This window comes from Lissotriton vulgaris, chromosome 10 (assembly GCF_964263255.1).
Source record: "Lissotriton vulgaris chromosome 10, aLisVul1.2, whole genome shotgun sequence".
NCBI classification, from domain to species: Eukaryota; Metazoa; Chordata; class Amphibia; order Caudata; family Salamandridae; genus Lissotriton; species Lissotriton vulgaris.
Window position 1 is genome coordinate 88,162,380 of NC_141698.1, and position 27,749 is coordinate 88,190,128.

Consider the following 27,749-nt stretch of genomic DNA (forward strand, 5'->3'; position numbering starts at 1 on the left):
TTCATGTGGCTCAAGCAGTAACCAAATTGGTAATGGAGTGGACCATTTTGTAACATTTAAAAACAGAGCAACACAGTGATTGTATGGCACAGGTGACTACTTAAGGTATTGATTGCTGTACTTTTCAGTCCACATTTACAATGTTAAAAACACAAGTTCCGCAATACGAAATGCTGCTACATGAAAAGCCAGCACTGCCTGAAGGCAGGGAATCTCACAATAGGCCATGTGATAACTTTGTTAAAAGTATTAAAAACAAGTTTCAGTTTGTGACTTTAGGCATTTATTCTTGAAAGCAATCAATTATCGAAGTGGGAAACAGGCATAGATTAAAATTCTAGTGTAAGTCTTGATAAAACATTACTTCCTAATGCACTGAGACCCTCTTGGGTTCTGACTAATGTTATATAGCGCATCCTGCAACTCCCACCGCTCATGTACTTACGCTGCAGAGAAGCAGCAACTGACCGACTCCGAGCAGAATACAGCAATCATGTATGAAGTTTCGTTCCTTAGCAGTTCCCAAGCCTTTAATGTGCTTTCAACTGCTGCAAAGTGGAGCTAATCAGCTGAAATATTGATTGGGCCCCACAGAAGTTGGCGCCCATGTTCAGGGCATGCACACATTTATCTTTACACATGACCAGGTGACTCCGGGCCTTTATTGGGGTTACTTGAATGGGTGTATTTCTATGCAGTTCTTGTTTTGGGCTGCTGTATAACCACCATGTGTTTCTGTTCTGTATACTGCTGGAGTATGCTGTTCTGTTTGCGAGGGTTTACCTTCTCTGAGTGAGTTCTGATGTACATACTGTAGTTCTTCATACAGACTTCATCTTTGTAAACCGCTTGAACCCACTCTTATGTTTTAGCATTTGCGCTTTTGGCATAGCAAGCTGTTTGGTATACCTTATTTGCTGTTTTGTCGTTGATTTCTCCCTGCTCTGTGTCACTTTTTTCTTCTTTACACAGCAGACTGCTAAATGTCATCGTACGACGACATTGTAGATCTTGTGTGAATGGTAATAGATTTTACTGCATATTTGTGGCTTGGTGAGCACCAAGCTTCGGTGCTATGAGCATAAAAAAAATCATTACTAGAACACCATGGTTTGTAGTAGTATGAGTGGAGGAAGTGTTTGCGTTCATGCTTTTGTACATGTATGCACACGTTAGTGACGCCATGAGTTGTTGTGGTGCCAGGGTATGTACCTGTGGAGTTACATGTTCAGTCTGGGCATCCACTTTTTTGTTTTGACGTAGCAATTATATTTATTCCCCATGTTTACATGCTTTTTACTAAACTCATTTTCCTGCAAGCCTGTCTGTGAACACCCTCAATAAGACAGTGGTAGTACTCTTCGGAAAGGACTCTCCACTCTGTCCCCAGCCTGCTTATCTGAACTTGGACCCATCCCGTGCTGCTAGGCCAGGAACCTGGGAATCATTGTAGTCAACAAACCAATGTCCAGTCACCTGATTACCTCTTCCTACTTCCACAAGACTTCCCTCAACACCCGTATCCAAATCTTCAGATGCTTTCCTTCTACACCCAGGCACCCAACCAGATTACCATCCAGGCGCTCAGCAGCAATCTAGTCTAAAGAAACACGCTGTATGTCAGATTCTCCACCCAGCTGACCAAACTGCTCCAGATCATTCAGAATGCAGCAGCCAGGCTCACTCAACCACACTCCACTCGCCTCAATGACCTCAGCTGGCTTTCCATGCACACTAGTGCACTGTTCAAATTACACACACATATAAAGCACTGCATAATCTAGACTCCTCTTACCTGAATAGCCACAGCAGCTTCCACACCGCCTCTAGACACATCTGCTCAGACAACCTTCTACTTGTTGCTGTCTCGCATCCGACGAGCTAGAATCGGCGGTCCGCCCTTCTGGTACCTGGCTCCTAAAGCCTGGAACAAACTCCCACCTTCATATTAGGGCTGCTAGCTCAGTCCTTGAATTCAGGAAGAAACTGAAAACATGAATCTTCAAGTAGGCCCTGTTAGACCTGGCACCATTGGCCTGGGTCTTCCTTCCATTTTTGTTGTTGCCCCATGTATTTTTGCTGGTATTAGATGCTTTGGGCACTGTGCCACTGCTATTCAGTGCCACAGTGAAAGTGCTCCCTATTGTAAGTTGATGTACTAATCGGTGGTTCCATGTTTGGCTATTTGGTTTACTTGTAAGACCCCAGTCTAGTGCGCTGAGTGCCCAGGGTGTGTAAATCCAAATGCTGCTGGTGGGCTTGCAGCACTGGTTGTGCCACCCACGGAAGCAGCCTTGTAAAATGTGTCTAAGGTCTGCCATTGCAGAGCCTTCGTGCAGGCTGGTACTGTCATGCTGACTGGGCAAGTGCACCCACTTGCCAGTCCCTAAACCGTCCCTTTTCTTCATATCAGTCACCCATATGGTAGGCCCAAGGGCAGGGTGCATTGTAAGTATAAGGTAGGACAAGCCCTGATGTGTGTGGCATGTGTGTGTGGCTCTGTGTGTGTGGCTCTGTGTGTGTGGCTCTGTGTGTGTGTGACTCTGTGTGGCTCTGTGTGTGTGTGGCTCTGTGTGTGTGTGTGGCTCTGTGTGTGTGTGGCTCTGTGTGTGTGGCTCTGTGTGTGTGGCTCTGTGTGTGTGGCTCTGTGTGTGTGGCTCTGTGTGTGTGGCTCTGTGTGTGTGGCTCTGTGTGTGTGGCTCTGTGTGTGTGGCTCTGTGTGTGGCTCTGTGTGTGTGGCTCTGTGTGTGTGGCTCTGTGTGTGTGGCTCTGTGTGTGTGGCTCTGTGTGTGTGGCTCTGTGTGTGTGGCTCTGTGTGTGTGGCTCTGTGTGTGTGGCTCTGTGTGTGTGGCTCTGTGTGTGTGGCTCTGTGTGTGTGTGGCTGTGTGTGTGTGGCTGTGTGTGTGTGGCTGTGTGTGTGTGGCTCTGTGTGTGTGGCTCTGTGTGTGTGTGGCTCTGTGTGTGTGTGTGGCTCTGTGTGTGTGTGTGGCTCTGTGTGTGTGTGTGGCTCTGTGTGTGGCTCTGTGTGTGTGTGGCTCTGTGTGTGTGTGGCTCTGTGTGTGTGTGTGTGTGTGTGTGGCTCTGTGTGTGTGTGGCTCTGTGTGTGTGTGGCTCTGTGTGTGTGTGGCTCTGTGTGTGTGTGGCTCTGTGTGTGTGTGTGTGGCTCTGTGTGTGTGTGGCTCTGTGTGTGTGTGTGTGTGGCTCTGTGTGTGTGTGTGTGTGGCTCTGTGTGTGTGTGTGTGGCTCTGTGTGTGTGGCTCTGTGTGTGTGTGGCTCTGTGTGTGTGTGGCTCTGTGTGTGTGTGTGTGTGTGGCTCTGGGTGTGTGTGTGTGGCTCTGGGTGTGTGTGTGTGGCTCTGCGTGTGTGTGTGTGTGGCTCTGGGTGTGTGTGTGTGTGGCTCTGGGTGTGTGTGTGTGTGGCTCTGGGTGTGTGTGTGTGTGTGGCTCTGGGTGTGTGTGTGTGTGTGGCTCTGGGTGTGTGTGTGTGTGTGGCTCTGGGTGTGTGTGTGTGTGTGTGGCTCTGGGTGTGTGGGTGTGTGTGGCTCTGGGTGTGTGTGTGTGTGTGTGTGGCCCTGGGTATGTGTGGCTCTCTGTGTGTGTGTGTGTGTGTGTGTGTGTGTGTGTGTGTGTGTGTGTGTGTGTGTGTGGGGCCCTGGGTATGTGTGGCTCTCTGTGTGTGTGTGTGTGTGTGTGTGTGTGTGTGTGTGTGTGTGTGTGTGTGTGTGTGTGTGTGGCTCTGGGTGTGGCTCGGTGTGTGTGTGTGGCTCTGGGTGTGGCTCGGTGTGTGTGTGTGGCTCTGGGTGTGTGTGTGTGTGGCTCTGGGTGTGTGTGTGTGGCTCTGGGTGTGTGTGTGTGTGGCTCTGGGTGTGTGTGTGTGTGGCTCTGGGTGTGTGTGTGTGTGGCTCTGGGTGTGTGTGTGTGTGGCCCTGGGTATGTGTGGCTGTGTGTGTGTGTGTGTGTGTGTGTGTGTGTGTGGCTGGCTCTGGGTGTGTGTGTGTGTGTGGTAGTAATTGCTGTCTGCTGAGCTCGTCAGTAGGGTACAATAGGTCTCACATTTGCGACAGATTAAGCTAATGGCAATGTAAATGACAATGCCACTAATTTATCTGTTTTCAAAACCAACACATAAATACAAAATTTGTCATTTACAATGCCAATAGCTCTAACTTTTCCAAAGGCGAAACCATTGCATTGTAAATGCTTGTTGTCACTTCCCTCCTGATCCACCTCCACTGTAACAGAGCAGCGATTAAAAAGTGATTTTTGGTCCCTGCTTATTTCTTTTGCAGAACCATTAGTTTCCTCTCACTTGTGTGTTTTGTGGTAAAATATTTTGCAGTGCCATCCTTCTATACAACCACTCGTCCTCCCTGAACTGTATAGTCTTGAACACGAAATATTACATTACCAGTTTCTGAATTCGCTGTAAGGCCGTTGGAAAAGCAAAGTTTTCTGTTGGCTGGAATCCTGGCCATTTATTTATTTTTTCACAGTCTACCCGTCCACAGATGGAGCTTACTATACACACTTCAGCTTTGGTCGTGTTCCACTTCAGTGGCCCAGCCTGAACTGCAGGCCAAGTTTCTGAAAATTTGCAGGTGACTGATTATTAATCTTCACATTCCATCAATCACTTTTTTTTGTGTTTTGGTTTTGTGACAGATTTGACTTTTTCTGACCGTCTTTAACGTCCACCTTCAGACACCATTTGAAATGTTTGACCATCCATTAGTTGTGTAAGTTAGCGTGTAGAACTTTGTCAAGCTATTTAAATGAACAGGTTTTGATTCTCAAGAATATGCTGTTCTGAAACACCCATTTTCTATTTTTTTTCTGAAGAGTGGCAACTCTCCCATGGGCTTTAAGGCGCTGTTGGGTGTGTACTGCCAGATAAGATCACGAAAATTGATACTCAAAAGTCTTTGAAATTGATAAAGTAATCAGGTGTTATAGCTTTTCTGAACTTCGGCTCCATACTGAAAGGGAGGAGCACTATATTCCAAAGTGATGCTTTCAAGACTTAAAAAGCTTTATCCATTCCAGTCAGTTTGAATGATGGAACGAAAACAATATGCGGATCAGCAGAACACTGTCCTTGACCATTCTCTATCACTTAAACAGATTTGCCAGAGGGTGTTCATACTCCATGACGACGGTTATAATAACCCAGCATTCTTAAACAAGACCACAAACTAGATTAGGAAGTATACTTCTATATTGCGGAGAAATTTGGTGAGAAGAGAGAATTCTTGAGTGAATGGTCAAATTTGAACTAAAGCTCCGGAGATGATAATTGTATCTTGTCAAGGAAATACCGGATGAAAAGATCCTTATAAAAAGGTGTTGCTGAATAATGTAGGTGACCAGAGTCTCGACACCTCACCCAACAGTGAAAGCTATTGATTTTTTAAAAAGCCTTCTATTTGGCTAGCTGACGGTACACTGGTGCAATATTAAAGTGACTGAGCTTTGGGAAAGATATGCTAAAAGGGATTGTTTTATTGTATACCTCGCCAGAGCCGACATAGTTAGCATAGTTTTGAACTAATATTGTCCTGCAAGGGGTACAGAGCCACAATAGCCCTTACCACGGTTTATTTTGTGTAGAGGTATAGTCCTCAATACAATCAAACTCTGAAACAGCCTCCCACCCCATCTCAGAGCTATCCCTTCATTAACATCATCCAGTAAGTAGATAAAGACCGGACTATTTAACCTCTAATGATTACTCACTTGCCGTTTGACAGCGCCAAGACACCTATGGTAATCGCGCGCGCTTTAAAAATCTCCCAACATAACATATTTTCTCCTTGGCCATGGAGTCCCTCGCAGACATGGTAAGCCTCGGTAACGGACCTTGACATATTGATCATGCACAGACCTTGTTATATCCATTGTACCAATGGCATGCTATCATGTGTTCTGGAATCTGACTGGTGTGGTGACCCATTAATGGATGCACTAATGCAGAATGAGGCAGTGAATGGGTTAAAAGTAAACTGGTCGAAAATATGCAGCTTACTGGTTCAGTATGAAGCTGACCCACTTCCTCTCTACTGCAAACATAAATGGGAACAACATGCATTAGGATACAGGTTTACCAGGCTGATTTTGACATTGATTGCAATATTGAATGGGGCTTGGCCTTGTTGAGAAACAACAAAATAGCTTTGGTGAAAATGGTGCCACTGCCATGGCAATTTCACTTTCTTGCTTACTTGTCTGTGCAACTAACCACTAACCTGTTTAGGAAGCTATAGGCTATCCTTGTCATGCAAATTTGGAGTTCAGGCATGAGCGAGTTCATGCGAGCTCTGGCTCCCCACATTTCAGTGTTTATGAGGATTAAAGTGCGTTGTCACCTCGCAGATTGGCGTGGTGGGCCTTGGAAGGTAGAGGGAGTGAGGAATGGGAGGACCGGGGCAGCCGGGTAGTAACCTGGTGCTGAGCAGGTGAAGCTAGCCAAGTCTAGCAAAGGCTGAGAGTAATGGCAATGGCCAGTCCTTCAACTTCTTGCAGACCTCATACATCGAGGATTAGGCTCTGATATATAATGGCAGTTCATTCCATTTTTTAGGAGTTAGGTGGGAAAGAGCTAGAACCCCAGAATTGGTATTCAGATGCATTGGATGTGTAAAGTAAGAGTCCGGCCGAGCGGAGGTGTCACTCTAGATGGTGTGTGGAAGGAAATGCAGTTGTTGAGGTATGCTGGGCCAGGGTTGTGTAATGCTTTGAAGGTGTGAGTAAGAAGTTTGAACTGAGCTCGTTTGTGTATGGGGGAGCTATTGATGCTCCTTAATGTGTTGTCTGATGTGTGTATGTGTGGCACAGCTCGTTGAGTCTTTCTGGCCGCCTAGTTTAGAAGGTTTGCAGTCCTTTGAGATGTTTTCTGATCCCAGTATAGAGGTCTAAATGTAGTTCAGCTCTTGCGAGTGACCAGGGTCTTAGTGATGGTTTTGCTGGTTGGTACCCACTTGCTGCTTTTCCTCAGCATCCTTAGGGTGTGGAAGCAAGAGGCTATTTCGACTTTGGTCATCTTGTGGAGTTTGCGGTCAGTTATGGTTCCAAGATTCTTGGCATGGGGAGGATGTAGAGCATAGTTCAGCCAATTGTCCCCAGGTGAGGTGTTGGTTCTGAAGACCATGAATTCTGTCTTATTGAAGTTCAGTTTCAGACCGTTGGTCTTCATCCAGTCGACTTCTTCGGTCATACAGGCAGTGAACTTGGTCCTGGTGTTGGGAGTCTTGCCCTAGAGGGAGAGTAGAAGTTGAGTCGTCTGCATAATTAAGGACATTGATATCATGTACACAGATGTTGCTGGCAAGTGGGATCATGTATGCTTTCAAGACGTTCGTGCTCAGTGATAATCTTTGAATGAGGTTGCAGTTGTCCAATGAGTAGGGAGCAGACAAACTGAATCCTTCCAGTCAAGAAGGATCTGATTCATCTAAGAGAGGGTTTTTGGATTCCATTGTGTCATGCAGGTGTCGGATGAGGATGGGGTGAGAGATCATTTAAAAGGCTGCGAGAGGTCCAGGAAGATGATGGCTGCAGTCTCTCTTCTATCAAGGACCATTCGGATGTTATCTGGCGTCTATGGGCACAGTTTTTGTGCTGTGTTTGGGGGTCTGAGTCTGAACTGTGTTGCATCAAGAAGTAGCTGGTCATCGAAGTGATCAGTGAGGTGTCTGTGGAAGAGTTTCTCTAGAACCTTGGGCAAGTACAGTAGTAGGCAGGTCTGTCTGTATTTAGTGAACATCAATGGGTATTCAGTAGGTTTCTGAGCAGGACGAGGACAGTGACGTGTTTCCAAATGTCCAGCAAAAGAGGTAATTCTGCATTGGGACATTTTAAAGAAAGTAGAGCCATGGCACACTACATACCACTGCAAGAGACTTGGATTTGGAATGCAACATGCAGACCTACAAGGACATCAATCATCGCAGCCCCCGTCCCCTGGGCAACAGCTACCACGCCTCTTTAGCTTGCCATTAGTGGCACACACACCTACCCTGTGGGAGACTGGACCCAGCATTCCCTTCCATGAAGGCGATTCATCACGTCTGATAAATAAGTTGTTCAAATTTTTTCAGCCTGGATGTGCCATACCCTTTTTTCTGCTCCACCAACCGTTCCCCCACATTAGAGTGAATCTCTGGGGAGCACCTGTCCATTCTGTTGCAGGAAGTCCGAGTTTGGGTGAGGGTTGCTATTCTTGCTATTTCCTTGCACCAAAGGTGGTTTGGGCCTTTGTCCCATCATACACTTCCATCTTCTGAATGCCTTCCTATGGAAGGATGAATTCAAAATTACACTTGCTCTGATCCAGTCTTTTTGGACCTGAGCGACTTGGTGTCCTTGGACCTGCAGAACGTATGTTTTCATATCCTTGTCCTTCAGTCCCACAGAAGTTTCCTCTAGGTTTAGGTACGCCTGGAGCATTTTCATTTGGCTCTGCCCACCTTTGGACTCACCAGTGTCCCTCAGATGTTTCCGAAAGTGATATCTGTGGTCATGCCCGTCATCTGAGTTCCGGGATACCAGTTATCCCCTACCTTGAACACTGACTATTGAAGCCTGGCATGCCACAGTTAGTCGTACACAAATGCCAAGCAACAGCCAACCTCAGCCAGCCAGCCAATCATTGGAGTTCCTCATTGAGCCGAAGGCGCACCCAACTCCTTTGCACCGGCTTCCTTTCCTTGAGGTTGTCCTGAATATTATACAGTTTATGGCGGTCCCTCCTTTCCAATGAGTCCAGGGAATTTGCGCTATGTTCTTGATGGTTCAGCATCGGTCCTGGGTCTTGGTGAGAGTAGCTGTGAGTCTTCTTGGTTCTTGCGTCTTCCATCTTTGCTACACCAGGTGGTATATTCGGGCTGTGCAATGCAATCTAATGTTCCAGAAGACCTAGCACCAAGGAAACATACCGAAGGCCATTCGTATTTTGATGGAAACTGCATTCGATCTGCCATGGTGGTTCTAGACTGCAATTGGACCAGCGGCAGGCCCCTCTCAATTACCCGCCCACAGCGGATGATGGTGATAGATGCGACACTGCTGGGTTAGGGAGGTCCTTTGGGAGAGATGATGACCAGGGTCTCTAGTCACCAAGGGAAGCCCGACTCCACATAAACCTCTTTGAGTAACACACCATTACTAGGCTTTGGAGGCCTTCCTACCATCATAGGGAGGTTTTGCAGATCCTCACAGACAACACCAACGCTAAGGGGTATCACAATAAGCAGTGCTGCGTGGGGTCTTGTATCAATTTATTCTTCAGTAGATTTTTTTCTCTATCGTGAAATAAGTTTCTCTAACCTCTGCTGAACGAAATAGGGCAAAGGTCATGTCGACTAGTTTTTTTAAATCTAAAATTGTTTTGTTTTTCAACTTTTTTAAATTAAGTTTTGAAATTGGCATTACTTTAACTTGAAATCAAATTATAGATTGTACATCATAGGACAGCATAACTGACCCATGTGGATTTACTTGCAGGAGAAATGAGTCCAGTTGAATGGCATTTCATCTGTAAAAAGAAAAAGGGCAAACTCCTGGAGCTGTAGAGGGTCCCCAACAACATACTGAGTGTATCCTTAAAGATTGCACCTCAAGGCTCTCGAAGAGTATCAAATGTTCTCCCATTTTTGAGCACACACACACACAACCCTCATCCATGCTTGTACACCCATCAATGCCCACTCTTCATATGGACAAACTTGGTACATTGTTGCCTTCCCCTATATATATTCGATGTTCTGTGCCCTACAATAAGGCCAAGATTCTACAGGATTCATTTATATTTGGGCAATGTTGTTAACCCCTTTTTAGGTCGAGCAGACCTACCCTCAATGCGTGAGCATTGAAGGTGTCTGCTTCAGACCTATTGTGGCCCGTATGGGCCTGTACCTAGGAATGTGGACAGTTACCAGACACGCGCTTTGAGGCTGTCAGATTTCACCTCGGGAGCGCGCTGCTTGCCGTGTGTGGAGTCTTCGTGTCAGTTTCACTTTTCATTACTTTCGTTTTTGCCTAGCCTGGCTCTCAATGAAGAACGCTTGCTGCAAATAAATGTTGTTTTATTTTATTTAATAACATGCTTGTGTTTAGCTTTATTTTTAATGCGCAATATTAATGCCGGCAATGTGATAACAGTTCAGCATGTGACTATTTAATATGCTATCTTTAACTGGTAATAAAATGCATACGTTTTTAAAGTCGGCGTGTTGTTTTTGTCTAGGCTGGCTTTTAATGAAGAATGCTTGCTGTTAATAAATGTGGCTTCTTTTATTTAACGACATGCTTCAAATGGTAAAATTTGCATGTTAAACAGTAAATTAACTTGCAATACTTTTGGTCTAGGCTGGCTGTCAATGAAAAACGCTTGCTGGGAATAAATGTGGCTTCTTTTATTTAACAACATGCTTGAAATGGTAAAGTTTGCATGTTAAACAGTAAATTACCTTGCCGTCGTTTTGTCTGCGTTTGTAAAGTAGGCCCCATGCAAATGTGGAGATTTTGCCAAGCAAATGTGGAGATCTTTTTCGAGTAATACTGGTGCTGTGTTACAAGGTGTGCTTTTGAATCACTGTCCTCGCCCCCGTGTTGTCTGCAATACATTTCCCAGTAACTGGGTAGATTTTGAAGAAACGAAACTCCTATTTTAAAGCTTCCCCTTAACTTTTTTTTTGTATTAACGTTTAACCTAGACGTCGTGTTGTTTTTGTCTAGGCTGGCTTTCAATGAAGAACGCTTGCTGGGAATAAATGTGGCTTCTTTTATTTAATGACATGCTTGAAATGGTAAAGTTTGCATGTTAAACAGTAAATTAACTTGCTGCGTGTTGTCTGTGTTTGTAAAGTAGGCGCCATGCAAATGTGGAGATCTTGCCATGCCGAGTGCATATTTTCATATTATCACTAATAAAAGTTTAGACGTCGTGTTGTTTTTGTCTAGGCTGGCTGTCAATGAAAAACGCTTGCTGGGAATAAATGTGGCTTCTTTTATTTAACAACATGCTTGAAATGGTAAAGTTTGCATGTTAAACAGTAAATTACCTTGCCGTCGTTTTGTCTGCGTTTGTAAAGTAGGCCCCATGCAAATGTGGAGATTTTGCCAAGCAAATGTGGAGATCTTTTTCGAGTAATACTGGTGCTGTGTTACAAGGTGTGCTTTTGAATCACTGTCCTCGCCGCTGTGTTGTCTGCAATACATTTCCCAGTAACTGGGTAGATTTTGAAGAAACGAAACTCCTATTTTAAAGCTTCCCCTTAACTTTTTTTTTGTATTAACATTTAACTTAGACGTCGTGTTGTTTTTGTCAAGGCTGGCTTTCAATGAAGAACGCTTGCTGGGAATAAATGTGGCTTCTTTTATTTAATGACATGCTTGAAATGGTAAAGTTTGCATGTTAAACAGTAAATTAACTTGCTGCGTGTTGTCTGTCAATGAAAAACGCTTGCTGGGAATAAATGTGGCTTCTTTTATTTGACGACATGCTTGAAATGGTAAAGTTTGCATGTTAAACAGTAAATTACCTTGCCGGCGTGTTGTCTGCGTTTGTAAAGTAGGCCCCATGCAAATGGGGAGATTTTGCCATGCAAATGTGGAGATCTATTGTATAGCTAACCTTTAACCTTTGCTTTCCATTGACGTTTAGCAGACAAGTCCTTTTCACACTTGTAGCTATTTTCACACTAACCCTATGTGTTTCTTCTCTCTGCGCATCTTGCATTTTATTGCCCTAAACGTTCCTATCTGATGGTAAACAAAAGGTACTTAAACATCAAGCTTGTCTCCATGTTAAACACATGCTACTTGCCGTCTTCCAGAACAAGCTTTTGCCTCGTACTTTACAGTTCTTAGGGATTTTTCAGCTGCATTTGGACGTTCGCGTTTTGGGATTTTTCAATTGCAATAGGTAAGCTTATTTATATATTTTTACATTAACTTCTTCCCGCTCCGCCTTTCCCCTTCCCCCCCCCCCTTCCCCACCGGCCCCTCTCCGCTTCAAAATAACGCATTATATAGCTCTTTTTTCCTCTCGCACCGTGCTCCAGCTAACCTTGCACTTCTCCCCTTCTTTTCTTCCCTGTTGCTACCCTATTTCGTATACATCCATTACGAAACTATTACATACTATTATTTACGCCTTCTCTTTACTTCCAGCTGCCACTACTTATAAACACTGTCATTTTACTACTTCTTCTTTATCACAGTTGCCACCCCCTGTGCACTACATATACATTTGCTAAATATTAACATTCTTTTATTTGCGCCTATCTCTTTATCTCTAGCTACCAGTACATAGCCTTCAATCTCTGTTATTCACTGCCATTTTACTACTCATATCTTCATAGTGTATGTGCAAAGCATTATGTAAAATAAATACTACAAAATAACATACACATTATTTTTTAATATGTTAATGTATTGCTATGTAACGTAATGCAAATTTACAAGTGTATGCATTTTAAATAATATACATGACAATGTTTACTTTTAAAACTATATAGCGCTTTTGCCCAAACATCTCTGCTGTACCTAACGTCTCCTGCTCCCTCCCCCCCCCCCTCCCTTTTCTTCACAGTTCGCATCACCGGTCCGTTACATGTACATTTACAAAGCATTAAATACTATTTTCGTTGAGCTGCTTTCCACTCCTAATTTCCACTACGGACTTATTCTATATAATACACCAACACTTTACATACAACTTTATTACTTTTGCACACAGCCTCGCATTTGGTAAAATATATGATAACTCTACAGTAGTAAACATATAACACCTTACTAGTCTATATATACTTGCAAATAATTATATCCCTTTTATTGCACACCGCTCTTCTCCTCAAGCTACTATTCCTACCCTCCCCCCTTTCCAACACCCCTTTCGCTGCGAACTCTGTTCACTCTAAATTCCCACTTAATACTGCGCTTTTTTTACTCGCTCTCCGCTACAGCTAATCATTCCTATCCTCCCCACCCTCTCCTCATTCTTGTCGCCATGGCCTGTACACTCTATATTCATTTGCAAATATTTAAATATTATTTTTGTTGCGCCCGCTATTTACTCTCAAGTCCAATTACATGCTTTCTTCCCTGTCACGCTCTGCTGTTTTACAAATCGCTTTGCGGTGTATGTGCATTGCATTATGCAAATAAAAATACTGGAAATAACATTTAAGTATTGTTAGGTGATATAATGTATTTGTAATGCAAATATAAATACAAATGCGTTTTAAATAATATCCATGTATGTCTCCGCTTTTAACATTATTTTGCATCGTATTACTACACGCTTTTTGGCGCTTCGCTTTTGCTCTCCAGTTATTATATAAAAAACCAAACTCCTCACATAGCATTAACTTACTGCTACAAAAAGCCTCACATATGCTCAAATAACATAAATCTGCAATAGTAAAAGCTCTTCTTTACTAACTGCTGTCACGCAACATTCTCTCTCTCCTACGATTCCGCTGCTAACACAATACGCTTTAGATTTGCACAAACTCACCAATTTTTCCCGAATATCTCTTTGCTTTAGCTAATCGTCCTTATTGTACTTCCATTTTCTGCCTTAAACATTTTATTGCATAGAATTAGTCCCTGCTTTTTTAACTATTCACTGTCATCCTCCAGTAATTAATAACACACCGGCTCCAAATACCACACTTATTTACTCCTACAAAAAGCCTCACATTTGCTCAAAATAATATAAGTTTGCAATAGTGAAGGCTGTTTTCTTTTACCAACTGTTACACAACACTGCCCCCTCCCCCTATCCTTATCCGCTGCCAACCCAGTTCGCTTTAAATGTACAAAACGTATCAATTCTTTCAAATTGCGCGACTTTCTGCAAAGCTCTGCGCTGCTATCTAATATTACTCGGCATACTCTCCCATTTGCTGTTAAATATTGTTTTCTAATTATGATATTTGACACACTTAATGCTACCACACTAAAAAACAGCCTCTCTCTTCACTTCACCCCGCACTTTGTTAAAGCCGTACTTCAATAAAACACCAGTTAAAGTCAAATGCGGCATAGTTACAATACAAAAAAATGCAATATTTGCCTTAAAACACAATCCCTTACAGGCAAATAGGCTGTGTTGCCTCATGCGTTACAATCAGTTTAGTAAAATAGGCCCGTATTTAATAATAAAAGTAAAGCGCCATATTAAGTCTACGTGCAATAACTTTCATATAGTAACACCTAAGTTACGCTGCTGGCAATTTGTCTTTTTTCACTCACCCTGACTTAGCTGCATTATGCACATTATGCGGCCAAACAATTGTGATATCTCCCTGCTGCCAGTCCGACCGTCTGGTGCCATTATATCAGGAATAGTGAGCACTAATTAAAGCAGCCTGCAGCTCACTCACGTAACACGGCTTGCTAACTTCCTGTCAGTTGCTGGCGGCCGGATATCATGTGACGCGGCATGCCACACATCCGGATGTTCATATATTCGATATATTGTAGCGTTGTATAGCCTCCCAAAAAGCTGAACACGGGTGTTAACTGTTTGCTGCTGGGATTCAGGCGGTCAGCACCCACAGCAGTAAGAAAGCCACACCATAACGGCACAATGACAGGCTTCGTTATAAAATTGCATAACGTTACATTTCAATGCGATAATAAACATTATCTCACTAAAATGTGTAGGCGTCGCACGTGTTACAAAACGCTTTGCAAAACTATATGTGATGCAATATATTATGTATGTATATATAATGCAGCACAATATATATGTTAAACATCACAACTAATATTTAAAGTAATGCAATGTATATATAGAAAGCAGCTCAATATGTGTGTATACATGTGTAAAGCAAAGTTTCATCTTACCTCAGTTGATAAAATAAGCACTACTGCGTTGATTGGTAAAACCGGTGGCTATACACTATTTACGAAGGTTAGGTAGGAAACTGCAAAATCGGCGGCAGTGGCTCGCGCAGAATCAGTTTTTTAGGTGTATCTATATTACTTTGATATATTATGTTGTCAAAAAATCGAAAATAAACACGTTTTCCTATAAATGCATTTCTCTACCTACCAGCAATCAAGCAGTTGTTTTCCAGTCTCTGTCACCGTGTTCATATAGGGCAGTCGTAACTTATGTAAACTCATTAATTTTATTTTTGTTTAAATGTAAATCATTCCATGTCAAGCCGTGTGCTTCCAGCCTGCAGGCGGCTGCACCGCTCTGCGACCAGACGTTTGAAGCCCATGTTTTGGGCCAAGCAGAACACCATCACATTTAAAAACAGCCACGTGCATTGGAAATAAATAAAACAACAGAATGAGTCTTGTAACCCTAGAACTGGATGTACAGACGATTCAAGGGCTTCCAAGGGGTTTATAATCCTGCAGTGCCAGTCTAAATCTAGCTGTTATGAAGTGCAAATGCGTCATTCATGCTGAAGTAACCAGGGCCTTCCACACATTGGACACTGCGCTGCCTCACACAAACTGCGCTGCCTCACACACACACACTACGCTGCCTCACACACACACTGCCCTGCCTCACACACACTGCGCTGCCTCACACACACTGCGCTGCCTCACACACACTGCGCTGCCTCACACACACTGCGCTGCCTCAGACACACTGCGCTGCCTCACACACACACACACTGCGCTGCCTCACACACACACACACACTGCGCTGCCTCACACACACACACTGCGCTGCCTCACACACACACACACACTGCACTGCCTCACACACACACACACTGCGCTGCCTCACACACACACACACTGCGCTGCCTCACACACACACACACTGCGCTGCCTCACACACACACTGCGCTGCCTCACACACACACTGCGCTGCCTCACACACACACTGCGCTGCCTCACACACACACTGCGCTGCCTCACACACACACTGCGCTGCCTCACACACACACTGCGCTGCCTCACACACACACTGCGCTGCCTCACACACACACTGCGCTGCCTCACACACACTGCGCTGCCTCACACACACTGCGCTGCCTCACACACACTGCGCTGCCTCACACACACTGCGCTGCCTCACACACACACTGCGCTGCCTTACACACACACTGCGCTGCCTCACACACACTGTGCTGCCTCACACACACTGCACTGCCTCACACACATACTGCGCTGCCCTCCCTCACACACACTGCGCTGCCCTCCCTCACACACACTGCGCTGCCCTCCCTCACACACACTGCGCTGCCCTCCCTCACACACACTGCTCTGCCTCACACACACACACTGCACTGCCTCACACACACACACTGCGCTGCCTCACACACACACACACACACACACACACACTGCGTTGCCTCACACACTGCGCTGTCACATAATTACCCAGCTCTCAATGCAACATACACTCCAAATACCACTCAGTGCCACATAATTATATGCTACATAGTTACACTGCACTCAATGCCATATACACTCCAAACAATACGACTCAGTGCCACAAAATTACATATTACATATTTACACTGCACTCCATGCAACATACACTCCAAATACTACTGAGTGCCACATAATTACACACCACATAATTACACTGCACTCAATGCAACATTCACTCCAAATCCCACTCAGTGCCACATAAGTACACTCTACTGAATGCAACATACACTCCCCATATTACCACTCACTGCCACGTAATTACACCCCATATAATTACTCTTCTCAATGCAACGTAAATACACTTCACATAATACCACTCAGTGCCGTATAATATGCTACATAATTACACTGCACTCAATGCAACATACACTCCAAATACCACTCAGTGCCACATAATTACTCTACTGAATACAACATACACTCCCCATATTACCACTCAGTGCCACGAATAACACCCCATATAATTACTCTTCTCAATGCAACGTAAATACACTTCACATAATACCACTCAGTGCCGTATAATTACACACCTCATACTTACACTACTCAATGCAACATAAATACACTCTATCTATCTAGCGCACTTACTCTATCTATCACCATCACTCTATCTATCTATCGCCATCACTCTATATATCTATCGCCTTCACTCTATCTATCACTTCGCCACAGTATCACTCAGCACCACCACAGCATCACTCATGGGAAATACAACATCACTAGGCGCTACCACAGCATCAATGAACACCACAGCATCACTCATTGCCACCACAATATCACTCAGCGCCACCACCGCATCAATCTGTGCAACCATTCAATAACTGGTTCAAATATGTTCTCTCAATGTTTCAAGCTTTATTACAAATGTCATAAAAAGATGTTAATATTTCACTTCTGTTCTTGGATTTTCGTCAAAATAAAATACAATTAACATAATCTTCACAATTTTTTTTACAAAAGTTTAAGCTATTGCTATTATAAATTACAATAACTTTTATTTAAGTATTAATTATTAAAAAATGTAAAAGCCATTGTTATTTAAAATATCAATACATCTAAGTCACTTAAATACAACACATATTGCATTACAAATGCTATAGGTGTCACATTTGCAAACGTTAGAACTATTGGCATTGTAAATGACAAAGCTATTAAATTTGCTATTTTCAAAACCAACACAAAAATAAAAAATGTGTCATTTACAATACCAATAGCTCAAACTTGCCTAATGCGAGACCTATTGCATTGCAAATGCTTGTTAAATCCTTGTTGTGCTGTATTAGTGGTCAACTCAGAAAGCATACCTAGAACTCCTACTTAATCTGTGTGAATTTCATTTCAGAAAAGTGTGAATCCATCGTCAGCAGCTCCTTATGACATGAAGAAATGTACCTAATTTGTTGGTGTAGCTTCCACAAAAAAGAATCTTAAACCATTGTGTAGAACCTTGTTCTTAAACCATATGTAGACCAAGAGCCGGAACTCTTAATGAAGGCCGAAACATGGCCAAATGTCTCCTCTGCTCCTATCCTTGACATACTTGTCCCGCCCAGCTGTGACATTATTAGGTTAGACAGATCTTGTGGGCAAAGGTGGGGGGTTGTTATTGCCTGCATCTACCGTAGCAGTCTTGTGGTTACACAACTTCATTCTGCTGCTCTCCCTGCGTATGAATACCCATTCATCGAGGTCGCCAGCAAAACCAGACAAGTCCGCAAATTCCACTTGTTCGATCATCCCCCTAGAGACAATCTTTCCTTTATTGAACAGATTATGGAAGTTCTCTACCAACGCCATCATCACAGCACTCCGATCTTCCTTGGAGATTTTAACCTCCACTGGAATGACTCAAATGACCTCTCCATAGATAGTCTCAAATCTTTCCTTAGTGAATTCGATCTAACCCAGATATGTGACAGCCCTGGAGCTACCCTAGACCTAATCATTGGCAACCAAAATCTGTTCAATTTGATTCTGTCATCCCTTGTGACTGGTTTGATCACCACAGCATCACCTTACACATCTCAGAATGCTAGCACAAGCAAAATTCAACCGAAAAAAACCTAAACATTAGCAAAGATCACTGTGAAACATGAACCTTGATCCATTGACGCCAATCAGCAATAACCTACTACCCCCCACGGTGCTATGACTGACATTCACGATCTCACTGAACACTACAATGGGTCCATGACAAGCATTCTAGACACGGTCACCCCTTTACAGTTAAAAAGAATACCTTTCAAAGTCTCCAAACCCTGGTACAACGGCAGTCTAAATGCTGAGAGAAGGAACCTGAGACAAGCTAAAAGACTGTGGAGATCCTCGCCGTCCCTTGATCATCTCAAACATCTGAGATCACTAAGGAATGTCTATAACATACGCATAAGACTATGCGAAGCTAACTTTTTCCCCAAATCAACTGAACCTAGCAAAAAATCGATCAAAGAACTGTTTGAAATTGTTAAATCTCAATTGGACAGCAATATCAACTCCACCCCCCCATCGATCAGATCACGCCCATTGCCTCTTTCTTCATCGGAAAGACAACTAGGATGGAACTTGAGCTGCAGACCGCTTTGGAGCTCTTGTCAATCTCACTCCTATCAGTTCACACTACCCTCAATGTTTGGTACCGTCACTCACTCCATGTTTTACCCCCAAGAACAATGCATCCTGGAGCGCATTCGAAATCTTGGACGATAACCTCATTCTCCAAACGCTCTCAGCACTGAATTCATCCAGCCAATTCAACGACACTCTACAATTTAATTTCTTCAAGGAGATCAAATTATCCCTACTCCCGCTACGGGCCAAGATAGTCAGTGCCTGACTGATTGAAGGCTCTGTCCCAGATTGTCTCAAAGCTGGACAGGTTACGCCCATTCTTAAAAAACCGACCGCAGATCATGCCGACCTTAACAACTTCCAGCCAATCTCCAACATTTCGACCTTGACAAAGCTTATTGAGAAATGGGTCCACATTCAGCTTTGCAATCGCATAGAATGCTTCCAACTACTGGGCCATATCTGGCTTCTTTCACAGTCATAGCACAGAATCCGCCATCACCCACATCATTGATGCTGGACCAGAACGATTCTTGCTTTCTGATCCTCCTCAACCTATCGTCCGCTTTCGATATAGTCAAACATGACTGATTATTCGACCTACTGGTACATAGGATGGGGTTTTCAGGGCCCATCATAAATTGTTTGTATCTTTTCTCCACAATAGAATTCAAAGATTCAAGGTCAATCAAATCTCTTTGTAACCCTTCCTCGGTCAATCTTGGGGTTCCGCAAGGGTCCACACTCCAACTCTCTTCAACTTGTTCATGGAGCCTCTAACTGAAATCTTAAAACTATCCAATATCAACTATCATATCTATGCCGATGATACCAAACTGTACCTGAAAGTCTCCTCCTCTGATATCAGCTCCCTTAACACCACCCTACTGAAAGCCCAAAACTGGTTGACTCTAAATCATCTCAAACTCAATGCTCTGAAAACAGAATTCCTTTTAATCGCCCCACCTAACCATTCTCCTGTCATCTGTGAATGGATGAATCCGCTAACGGCTCTTAACTGCATACCACACATCATTGACTCCACAAGTTTCTTGGGCATAATGATCGATAAGAGCCTGAACATGCAGAAACATACTGCTGCCCTCACCAAGGGAGCCAACTTCCAAATGAGTATCCTATGGAAAATTAAACTTTTTATGCCTCCAAACTACTTCAAATCTGCGGTGCAATCTCTGGTGATCTCCAAGTTGGACTACGGTAGTGCAACACTCTGTGGACTCTCGATCAAAGATGGCGCCACTCAGGGCCTCTCTTAACTCTGCTGCTAGACTCCTAACCTGCTCGAAAAGATACCACCATATAACTCCGGAGCTTAAATCCCTAAATTGGCTCCCTTATGAAGCAAGGATACAACTGAAAGTTGCTTGCATGACTCATAAAGCCTTTCACTACAACACCCCACTATACCTCGCACAAAAACTTGTACTATCTGGTGGCTTTTGGTCCTCCAGAAGTGCCAAAATTCTTCTGCTGTAGTAGCAGAAATTCCATAAAACGAAAACGTATGATCGAGCCTTCTTGGGTATCTCCCCGAGAATCTGGAACTCCCTTCTTCCGGAAGTCAGGACGATCCCTTCTACTCATTTCAAAAAGGAAGTTAAAGAGCTTCTGATGAACACATTTTTGCCCTAGAATCCCCTTCGCTTGTACGCACTCAAAGACTCTTCCTCTCTGTCTTCAACCTGTCTTTTATTGTATTTGATTGGATGCACTTTTGTACTCATTGTATTCTCAGTTTCCCCCCAGCTCCGCCTTATGACTTTGTAACATGCTTTGTTTAGTCTTGTTCCTTTATTCTCTATGCCTTAGACTGTTTATGACTATATATGCCATGCCGACATAGTTTCCCTGCCCTGACACTTCTGATCACCCTGTTTGATTTTTAGGTCTCCTCTCTTTTTCGCTCACCTGTAAAGCACTCTGATACCCTCATGGGTCTTGTACGCAGTATATATAACTTTAAAAATAATAACATAAATATGTTGGATTTACACTATTAATCTGAATGAAGATTAGTAACTTCCTTGGGTTATGAAGTCTGAAGCTCTCATTAAAGTAATCTTTTACTTGGACAGTGTATAACATACCTTTCATATTCGGAACCATTGGCTTGTACGGTTCATATTAACTGTGGCTCAGTAGATCTTTGAAACGGCCCCTTTTGTTAATTCTGAACTCTAAACTACAGTTGAGTGAAAATGAAGGTATTTGAGATATTTCTTCTGTGCAAGATCAAATTCCATTTACAGGGTATAGAACCGTTTTAAACATTGATTCTGACTATTTTCTCCCAGTTTCGAAGTGCCAGTAAGGTCACAGACCCTTTTTAGGTTTCGCCTGGCAATCCGCTGCGCAGCAGCGTCCGCGCAGGCAAAATCTTTTGAAAACAGTATGTTTAGTCCCGCCTCTCTTTCATTGGCTAGCTCTATAAATGGAGGCTAGCCATTGGAAGAGAGATCTGTCCGTCATTGTGTGAGGCGATTCGTGGGCGTTCCGGCTTTTTTTTTTTTTTTTCCCTCTCCGCCCCTTGTAGAACGTCATTGCGGCGGTGGGCGGTGTTTATTTTTTAAAATTTTTTAAAGGTTTGTTTTGGGCATTTCTTTGAAGATGGCGCCCGGTGGAGAGTGATTTCAGCCCCTGCTCTGTATCCCGCAGGAGAGTGAGCTCTGCCCGTAATGCTTGTTACGATTGTAGCCCAAAAATGTGACGATTTTAAGTGCAGCCAGTAGAGGGGAGATCTGGGAGCTGCGCGAGAGGGAAATGGCCGAAAATTGTAATTTCCTCTACATCGACTAGTTGGGAAACACAATGGAAGTTTTCGGCCATCTGCAGCTTGTTGGTCTCAAAGGAGAAATAGAAGGAAAAAATGCAGTTTTGTACAAGGAGTGGATTTTGTTAACACCTTGGGTGCTATGGGTTTTCCCCCCTCCGGTGCTGAACTCCTAGAATTCCCCTTGTTCATGACAAAGCCAGCTCGTCATAAGCACAGGGCAGGTAAAGCCCATGACGAGCTGGCTTTGTCATCAGCACTGAAGGGGTTAAAGAAAAAACATACACCCTCTACCAAACCTCGGCAGGGGGTGTTAGTGTTTTTTTTCTTAGTGTAATATCCTGTTTGATGTTTCTGTTTAGAAACCGCTTTAAATAATATAAAACTTACTTTGGGGAAAAAGCGCACTTCGAAACTTCTTTTTTACAGCGAATCAAAGAATAATATGTATTTTAAAGCCTCTGCTAAATATACCTTCTGTAAAACATAGAATCTCGTGGTGCTTAAAAATGTGCTTGTCAGTGGTGCTGTGGAATAAAAGACACTGCATTGTGGTTTGCCTATGTAAAAGGTACCTTTTTGTGGTACTCTGCTGTAGAATGGATTGCGCCGTGACACTCGGGTGGAAGATGTACCGCGATGCGGGATCCCGGTAATTCTAGTCTAGCATGTACCACTTTAGTTAATCCGAGGTGGATTTCTGGAGGTGTCCTTGGACTGCCCCCAGTCCTTGCCAGTGATCCACCTGTGGCACGTATTGCAGGAAGAAACAATTGCTGTTTCGCCGGACATGACTCGAGCAATGTACATGCAGTGCAGCATTTTTCATCAACTTTGGCACTGCATGTCTATCGCAACACAGCACATTAATACTGTGCACTCTGTGCAGTGTGGCGCACTGGCAGCGGCTCTGCGTCTAGACCAGCATAGGCTGGCTTTAACTCTGCATCCCAAGGTAGTACTGTGCACTGACTGTGGCTTTGCACACTGGCCGTACCACTGTAGAACGATTGCAGCACTGCTCGGTGAATGTAACACTGCACATAGCCCAGCAGTGCCTGTTGACTTTGACAGTGCAGACTGACTGTATTGAAGCTTATTGTCAGCACAACTGCGCACTGCATTTGGCATTGTGCATCAGCTGTAGCACTGTATGTTGGTTGCAGCATTGCGTTCTGTACCGCAGTAAAAGTATTTGTGACACTAAACTGTAAATGGGACACTGCGTCTTTCCTGTTGCACTGCAAGTTGCCTGCACTGTTATAAATCAATGCACACTGCCTGCAACACAGTTTGCTGTCTGTGACACTGTTCACTGCCTGTGACACTGTCAACTGAATGTCATATTTGCCACGGATTGTAGCACTGCACGTTGGCGTAGAAAGAGTCCGTTCCATAGCACTGCAGACTGACTGAAGTATTGTGCCTAGCAGTGCAGACTGACTACCACTGCACACTTACAGTAGCACTGCAGTCTTTGGAGCTCACATTCGCTAGAAGTTCACAGTCTGTGTGGTTGCACACTGAATGCATGCGTTACCTTCCAGCGAATTGTGTAAGGCTGAATTTTCATTACTAAGCGTAACACTGTGTGATGTGTGTAATAGTGCAGTGACAGGTAAGCACTCTGTGGTGCTACATGTTCGCTCATTTCAATACTGCACATAGAGTACAGCACTCCATGTTGGAATTAGCACTGCACACTGACGTTGGTATTGTGGGTTGTTGTTTGTACACCGATGCCCAAAGTTTAGCAGTGTGCATCGATTGTAGCATTGCACAGTGACTTAAGCAGTAGCACTGCACATCAATTGTTACACTGCAAAAATGGCAATTGCGCTATTGAGTGGATGCAGCAGTGCACACTGACCGAAGCATTGCAGAATGACTTTAGCACTGCACATTGACGGTTACACTGCAAAGTGTCTGTTGCACTTTTGAGCGACTGCAGCTTTGCACAATGACTTAAGGAGTGCACAACGACTGTAATTCTGCACAGATAGGGTAGCACTGCAGACTGTAGCAGTGCATAGGACCTCTACTGCCTTGCAGAGTGTCAAGAAAGCCGTGCACCCCCTCAGGGGCGCAACACCCATTGGACTCACCGGGCTTCAGCCCCCGCCCCCGTCGTGTGTGGCAGCCCGGGATGAGACAGATCCCGGGCACACACACAGCCGCACCCGAAGGTTTCACAGGTCTTTAAAAGACCATTTGAATGCTAATTAGGCCTTGCTGTTTCCCCCCTTGTTGGAGGCCCTGCAGCTCCACTCTGCCTACTGATTAAAGGTTCAGCCCCCCCCGAAATTTTTTCTTAGCCCCCCCAAATTTAGCTCTAGTTGCGCCTCTGCACCCCCCTGGCCCGCTGCAACGGCCTCAGCAGTGGCGCTTTGAGCCCGGGTCTTGTGCACAGAAACGGATGGAAAGCAACGGTTAGATTAAGCCAAATGTCTGAAGCTTTTTCACAAAGCATTTCTGGCCGCAGAGCCGAAAACCTGAACCTAATTTATGGGTAATTAGAAACAGTGCATTAGAGACAGTGAAAAGCAGAGCGGGGCCCGTTCGCTGTGTCCCGGAGAATTTAGGGATCCGTACCCTGCTGGCTGTCGAGAGCGCCGGGTCCTGGAATAGAGCGTCGCGAGCCTCGGGAGTGTGCAGCCAGGCCATGGGGGAGAGTGAAGGTCTGGGGAGAGAGCATGGGTCCCGGTGCAGAGTGCCCGCGAGCCCCGGCGAGTGTGCAGCAAGGCCATGGGGAAGAATGAAGGTCCCAGGAGGGAGTGCAGCAGCGTTTGGGAGAGTGAAGGTTGCAGGAGAGAGTGCAGCAGTGCTCGCGGAGACTTTAGGTCCTGTCTAGTGCGCCTTGAGGCCCAGGAATGTAGGAGTAGAGGCGCCCAGAGAAGACAGTTCAGAAGGGGGTGGAGAGTAGTGAGAGGTCCTAGGAGAGTGCTGCAAGACCCCGGGAAGAATAATGAAGGCGCGAGGGGTTGGGGAAGGGTCGGTGAGAGACTCCAACAGAGGACCAGGGTGGACACGGGTAGCTGGATTTGGAGTAGACTGCAGATGGAGTTCAGGGGAGAGAGATGCCTTTAGCATTTGTTTTTTTGAATCGAGTTTTCAATGCGTTCAAAGACTTGGCTCAAATGTCAGGGTATATCTTCTGTCAAATTGTTGCTTATACTTGTAAAATCGAGATTGGCGTTTACTCTACTTTCTCTGACTGCATAGTCACTATAAATAAGCTAATGGCACTGGCCATCTCATGTTGCACCACTTTGAACATTTTGACATTTAATTTTTTTGTGTGAATTCGGCCTTATTCATATTTTTACATATGTTGAGTTGTGGTGGTTTTGAGACTGTGTGTGTGTGTGTGTGTGTGTGTGTGGCTCTGGGGGTGTGTGTGTGTGTGTGTGTGTGTGGCTCTGGGTGTGTGTGTGTGTGGCTCTGGGTGTGTGTGTGTGTGGCTCTGGGTGTGTGTGTGTGTGGCGCTCTGTGTGTGTGTGTGTGTGGCTCTGGGTGTGTGTGTGTGTGGCGCTCTGTGTGTGTGTGGCTCTGGGTGTGTGGGCGTGTGTGGGGGGCTCTGGGTGTGTGTGTGGGGGCTCTGGGTGTGTGTGTGGGGGGCTCTGGGTGTGTGTGTGGGGGGCTCTGGGTGTGTGTGTGTGTGGGGGGCTCTGGGTGTGTGTGTGGGGGGCTCTGGGTGTGGGTGGGTGTGTGTGTGTGGCTCTGGGTGTGGGTGGGTGTGTGTGGGTGTGGCTCTGGGTGTGTGTGTGTGTGGCTCTGGGTGTGGGTGGGTGTGTGTGGGGGGGGCTCTGGGTGTGTGTGTGTGCCTGTGTGTGTGTGTGTGTGTGTGTGTGTGTGTGTGTGCCTCTGGGTGTGTGTGTGTGCCTCTGGGTGTGTGTGTGTGCCTCTGGGTGTGTGTGTGTGCCTGCCTCTGGGTGTGTGTGTGTGTGTGTGTGTGTGGCTCTGGGTGTGGGTGTGTGTGTGTGTGTGTGTGGCTCTGGGTGTGTGTGTGTGTGTGTGGCTCTGGGTGTGTGTGTGTGGTAGTAATTGCTGTCTGCTGAGCTCGTACGAAGGGTACAATAGGTCTCACATTTGCGAGAGATTATGCTATTGGCAATGTAAATGACAATGCCATTTATTTATCTGTTTTCAGAACCAACACATAAATACAAATTTTGTCATTTACAATGCCAATAGCTCTAACCTTTCCAAAGGCGAAACCGTTGCATTGTAAATGCTTGTTTCAGTTGCAAGCCTCATCAGTTCGTCCTTGGTGCTCATTGCTTTCACCACAGGCAAAAATCTTCTTTGTTAGGGCTCATTCAACAGAATGATAGCGAGAATTGAACTGTATCTAAAATATCCTCTTTTGCAGTGAGATTTTGTTTTGTAAACTGATAGTTAAATGTTTTCTAAAATGTCTTTAGAAATCGGGAACTAATTTTGCATGTGGTTTTTTCCCCAAGCCTTAATACAGTAACTCTGAGGTCCATTATGCCATTGATGGTTTCCTGTTGGAATATGTTTTAATACCTGAGGAAGTCACATGCATTTGGATGTTGATTCAAAATATTCATATCCAGTTGGAAGAATAAGAAATGTATACTCCAATTACTCACTGAACATATCTTAAACCTTCTGATTGTCCCCAGATCCGTCCCTACCTTTATTCCTTCTAGACGCCACTTCAATATTAAAGTAGTGCTCTGACCCACAGCCCCATATCCTAAATTCAATTAGCCTGCTCAGCAGTCACCTTCAAGCAATGCTTTTTTTGTCTTGGCTACCACTCTAGTAGGTGTTGGTTCTCATCCACCCAGCCCTGGGACCACCTACGCTTAGCTACCCCAGGACTCTGTTCACATTCCTCCTTTGCCCCATAATTTATCAATATGGTCCTGTAAGCATCCTGGCACCATGTGCTTCTTTTAAATGTGGGCCTGTGATTATGCAATTTGGGAATCCTTCTAGCCTACATCGTTTAGGTTGTTAGCTTTGCTCACCCTGTCTTCATCTCCTACTCTCCACTGTTTGAGACTGCGTGTCAACTATGAGCACTTTGCCTTCTCCCTTGTAATGGGGTTATTTACGTTTCTTATGTAACCCCCACCATATACACAAGCATGTCATTTTTCTTCCTCGGTGTAGGACTTCATTCTTTGGTTCACTGACACATTCAGAGTGCTTTAGGAATTGTTCTGTGGGGCTGCCACATATGTGTGCCCTAGTCCTGCTTCTGTGCGCATTCATTGATCCCATGGAAGTTCACCTGCCTTACTGAATAACTTTATCGGCCATTCCACTTCCATCCCCTTAATTTAATCCCAGATGGTATAGGCTTCTGTGGGTCTCAATGGTACTTCATCACTGGAGGAGGACTGCTGCTTTTTTCTCACATTTAGTAGCAGATGAGTTGGAGAAAATGCTAGAGGAAATTCTTGCCTTTATTCTCTGATTTTTTTCTGAGGCGAACTCCTGAGTATTCCCTGCTTACTTTCTCCCCAGTTCTGTTTTAGTAAGGCCCTTACATTTTCCATTGGCATGCAGAATTTCCCCATTAGTGACTTTGAAACTTGTGTGCTGCTTTTTTTGCACATGCAAAAACCACAGTTGATCGACAGAATGCAGAACCATGTCATACATTTACCCCAGTACAGAGATCTGGGCCTAAATCCATCGTTTTTTTGCACTCCACACCACCCCAGGTCGGACATGGCCATATGCAAATCAGTCTGACCCTGTGCCTCATGGGAACAGTCCAGCCCGAACTGCCAAGCCATGCCTTCCCTGGACCGAAAACAAGCTTCCGAGGACCGGTTTCTGGCATTCCAGCTGTCTTCAGCCCGGCTTGCTTGAATCCAGTGGTGTGGAGAGCATGGGACTCACGTTTGAGCATACCCATCCCACTCGGGGTGACAAATGCAAAAACCACAGTTGATGGACAGAATGCAGAACAATGTTATACATTCACCCCAGTACAGAGA

General features: G+C 44.7%; 2 protein-coding genes across 9 annotated transcripts in view; one reads left to right on the forward strand and one right to left on the reverse strand.

Annotated features, from left to right (window-relative positions):
- The window catches only part of LOC147684713 (uncharacterized), a 412,180-nt gene extending 397,775 nt beyond the window's left edge, over nucleotides 1-14,405 (reverse strand). The window contains exon 1 of the mRNA XM_086940561.1: nucleotides 14,256-14,405. Coding sequence (XP_086796687.1) covers nucleotides 14,256-14,337 — 82 coding nt within the window. The 5' untranslated portion in view covers nucleotides 14,338-14,405. The remainder of the gene's footprint in view (nucleotides 1-14,255) is intronic.
- Nucleotides 1-27,749, forward strand: part of SUN1 (Sad1 and UNC84 domain containing 1) — a 316,273-nt gene that overhangs the window by 89,985 nt on the left and 198,539 nt on the right. The window lies entirely within an intron of this gene.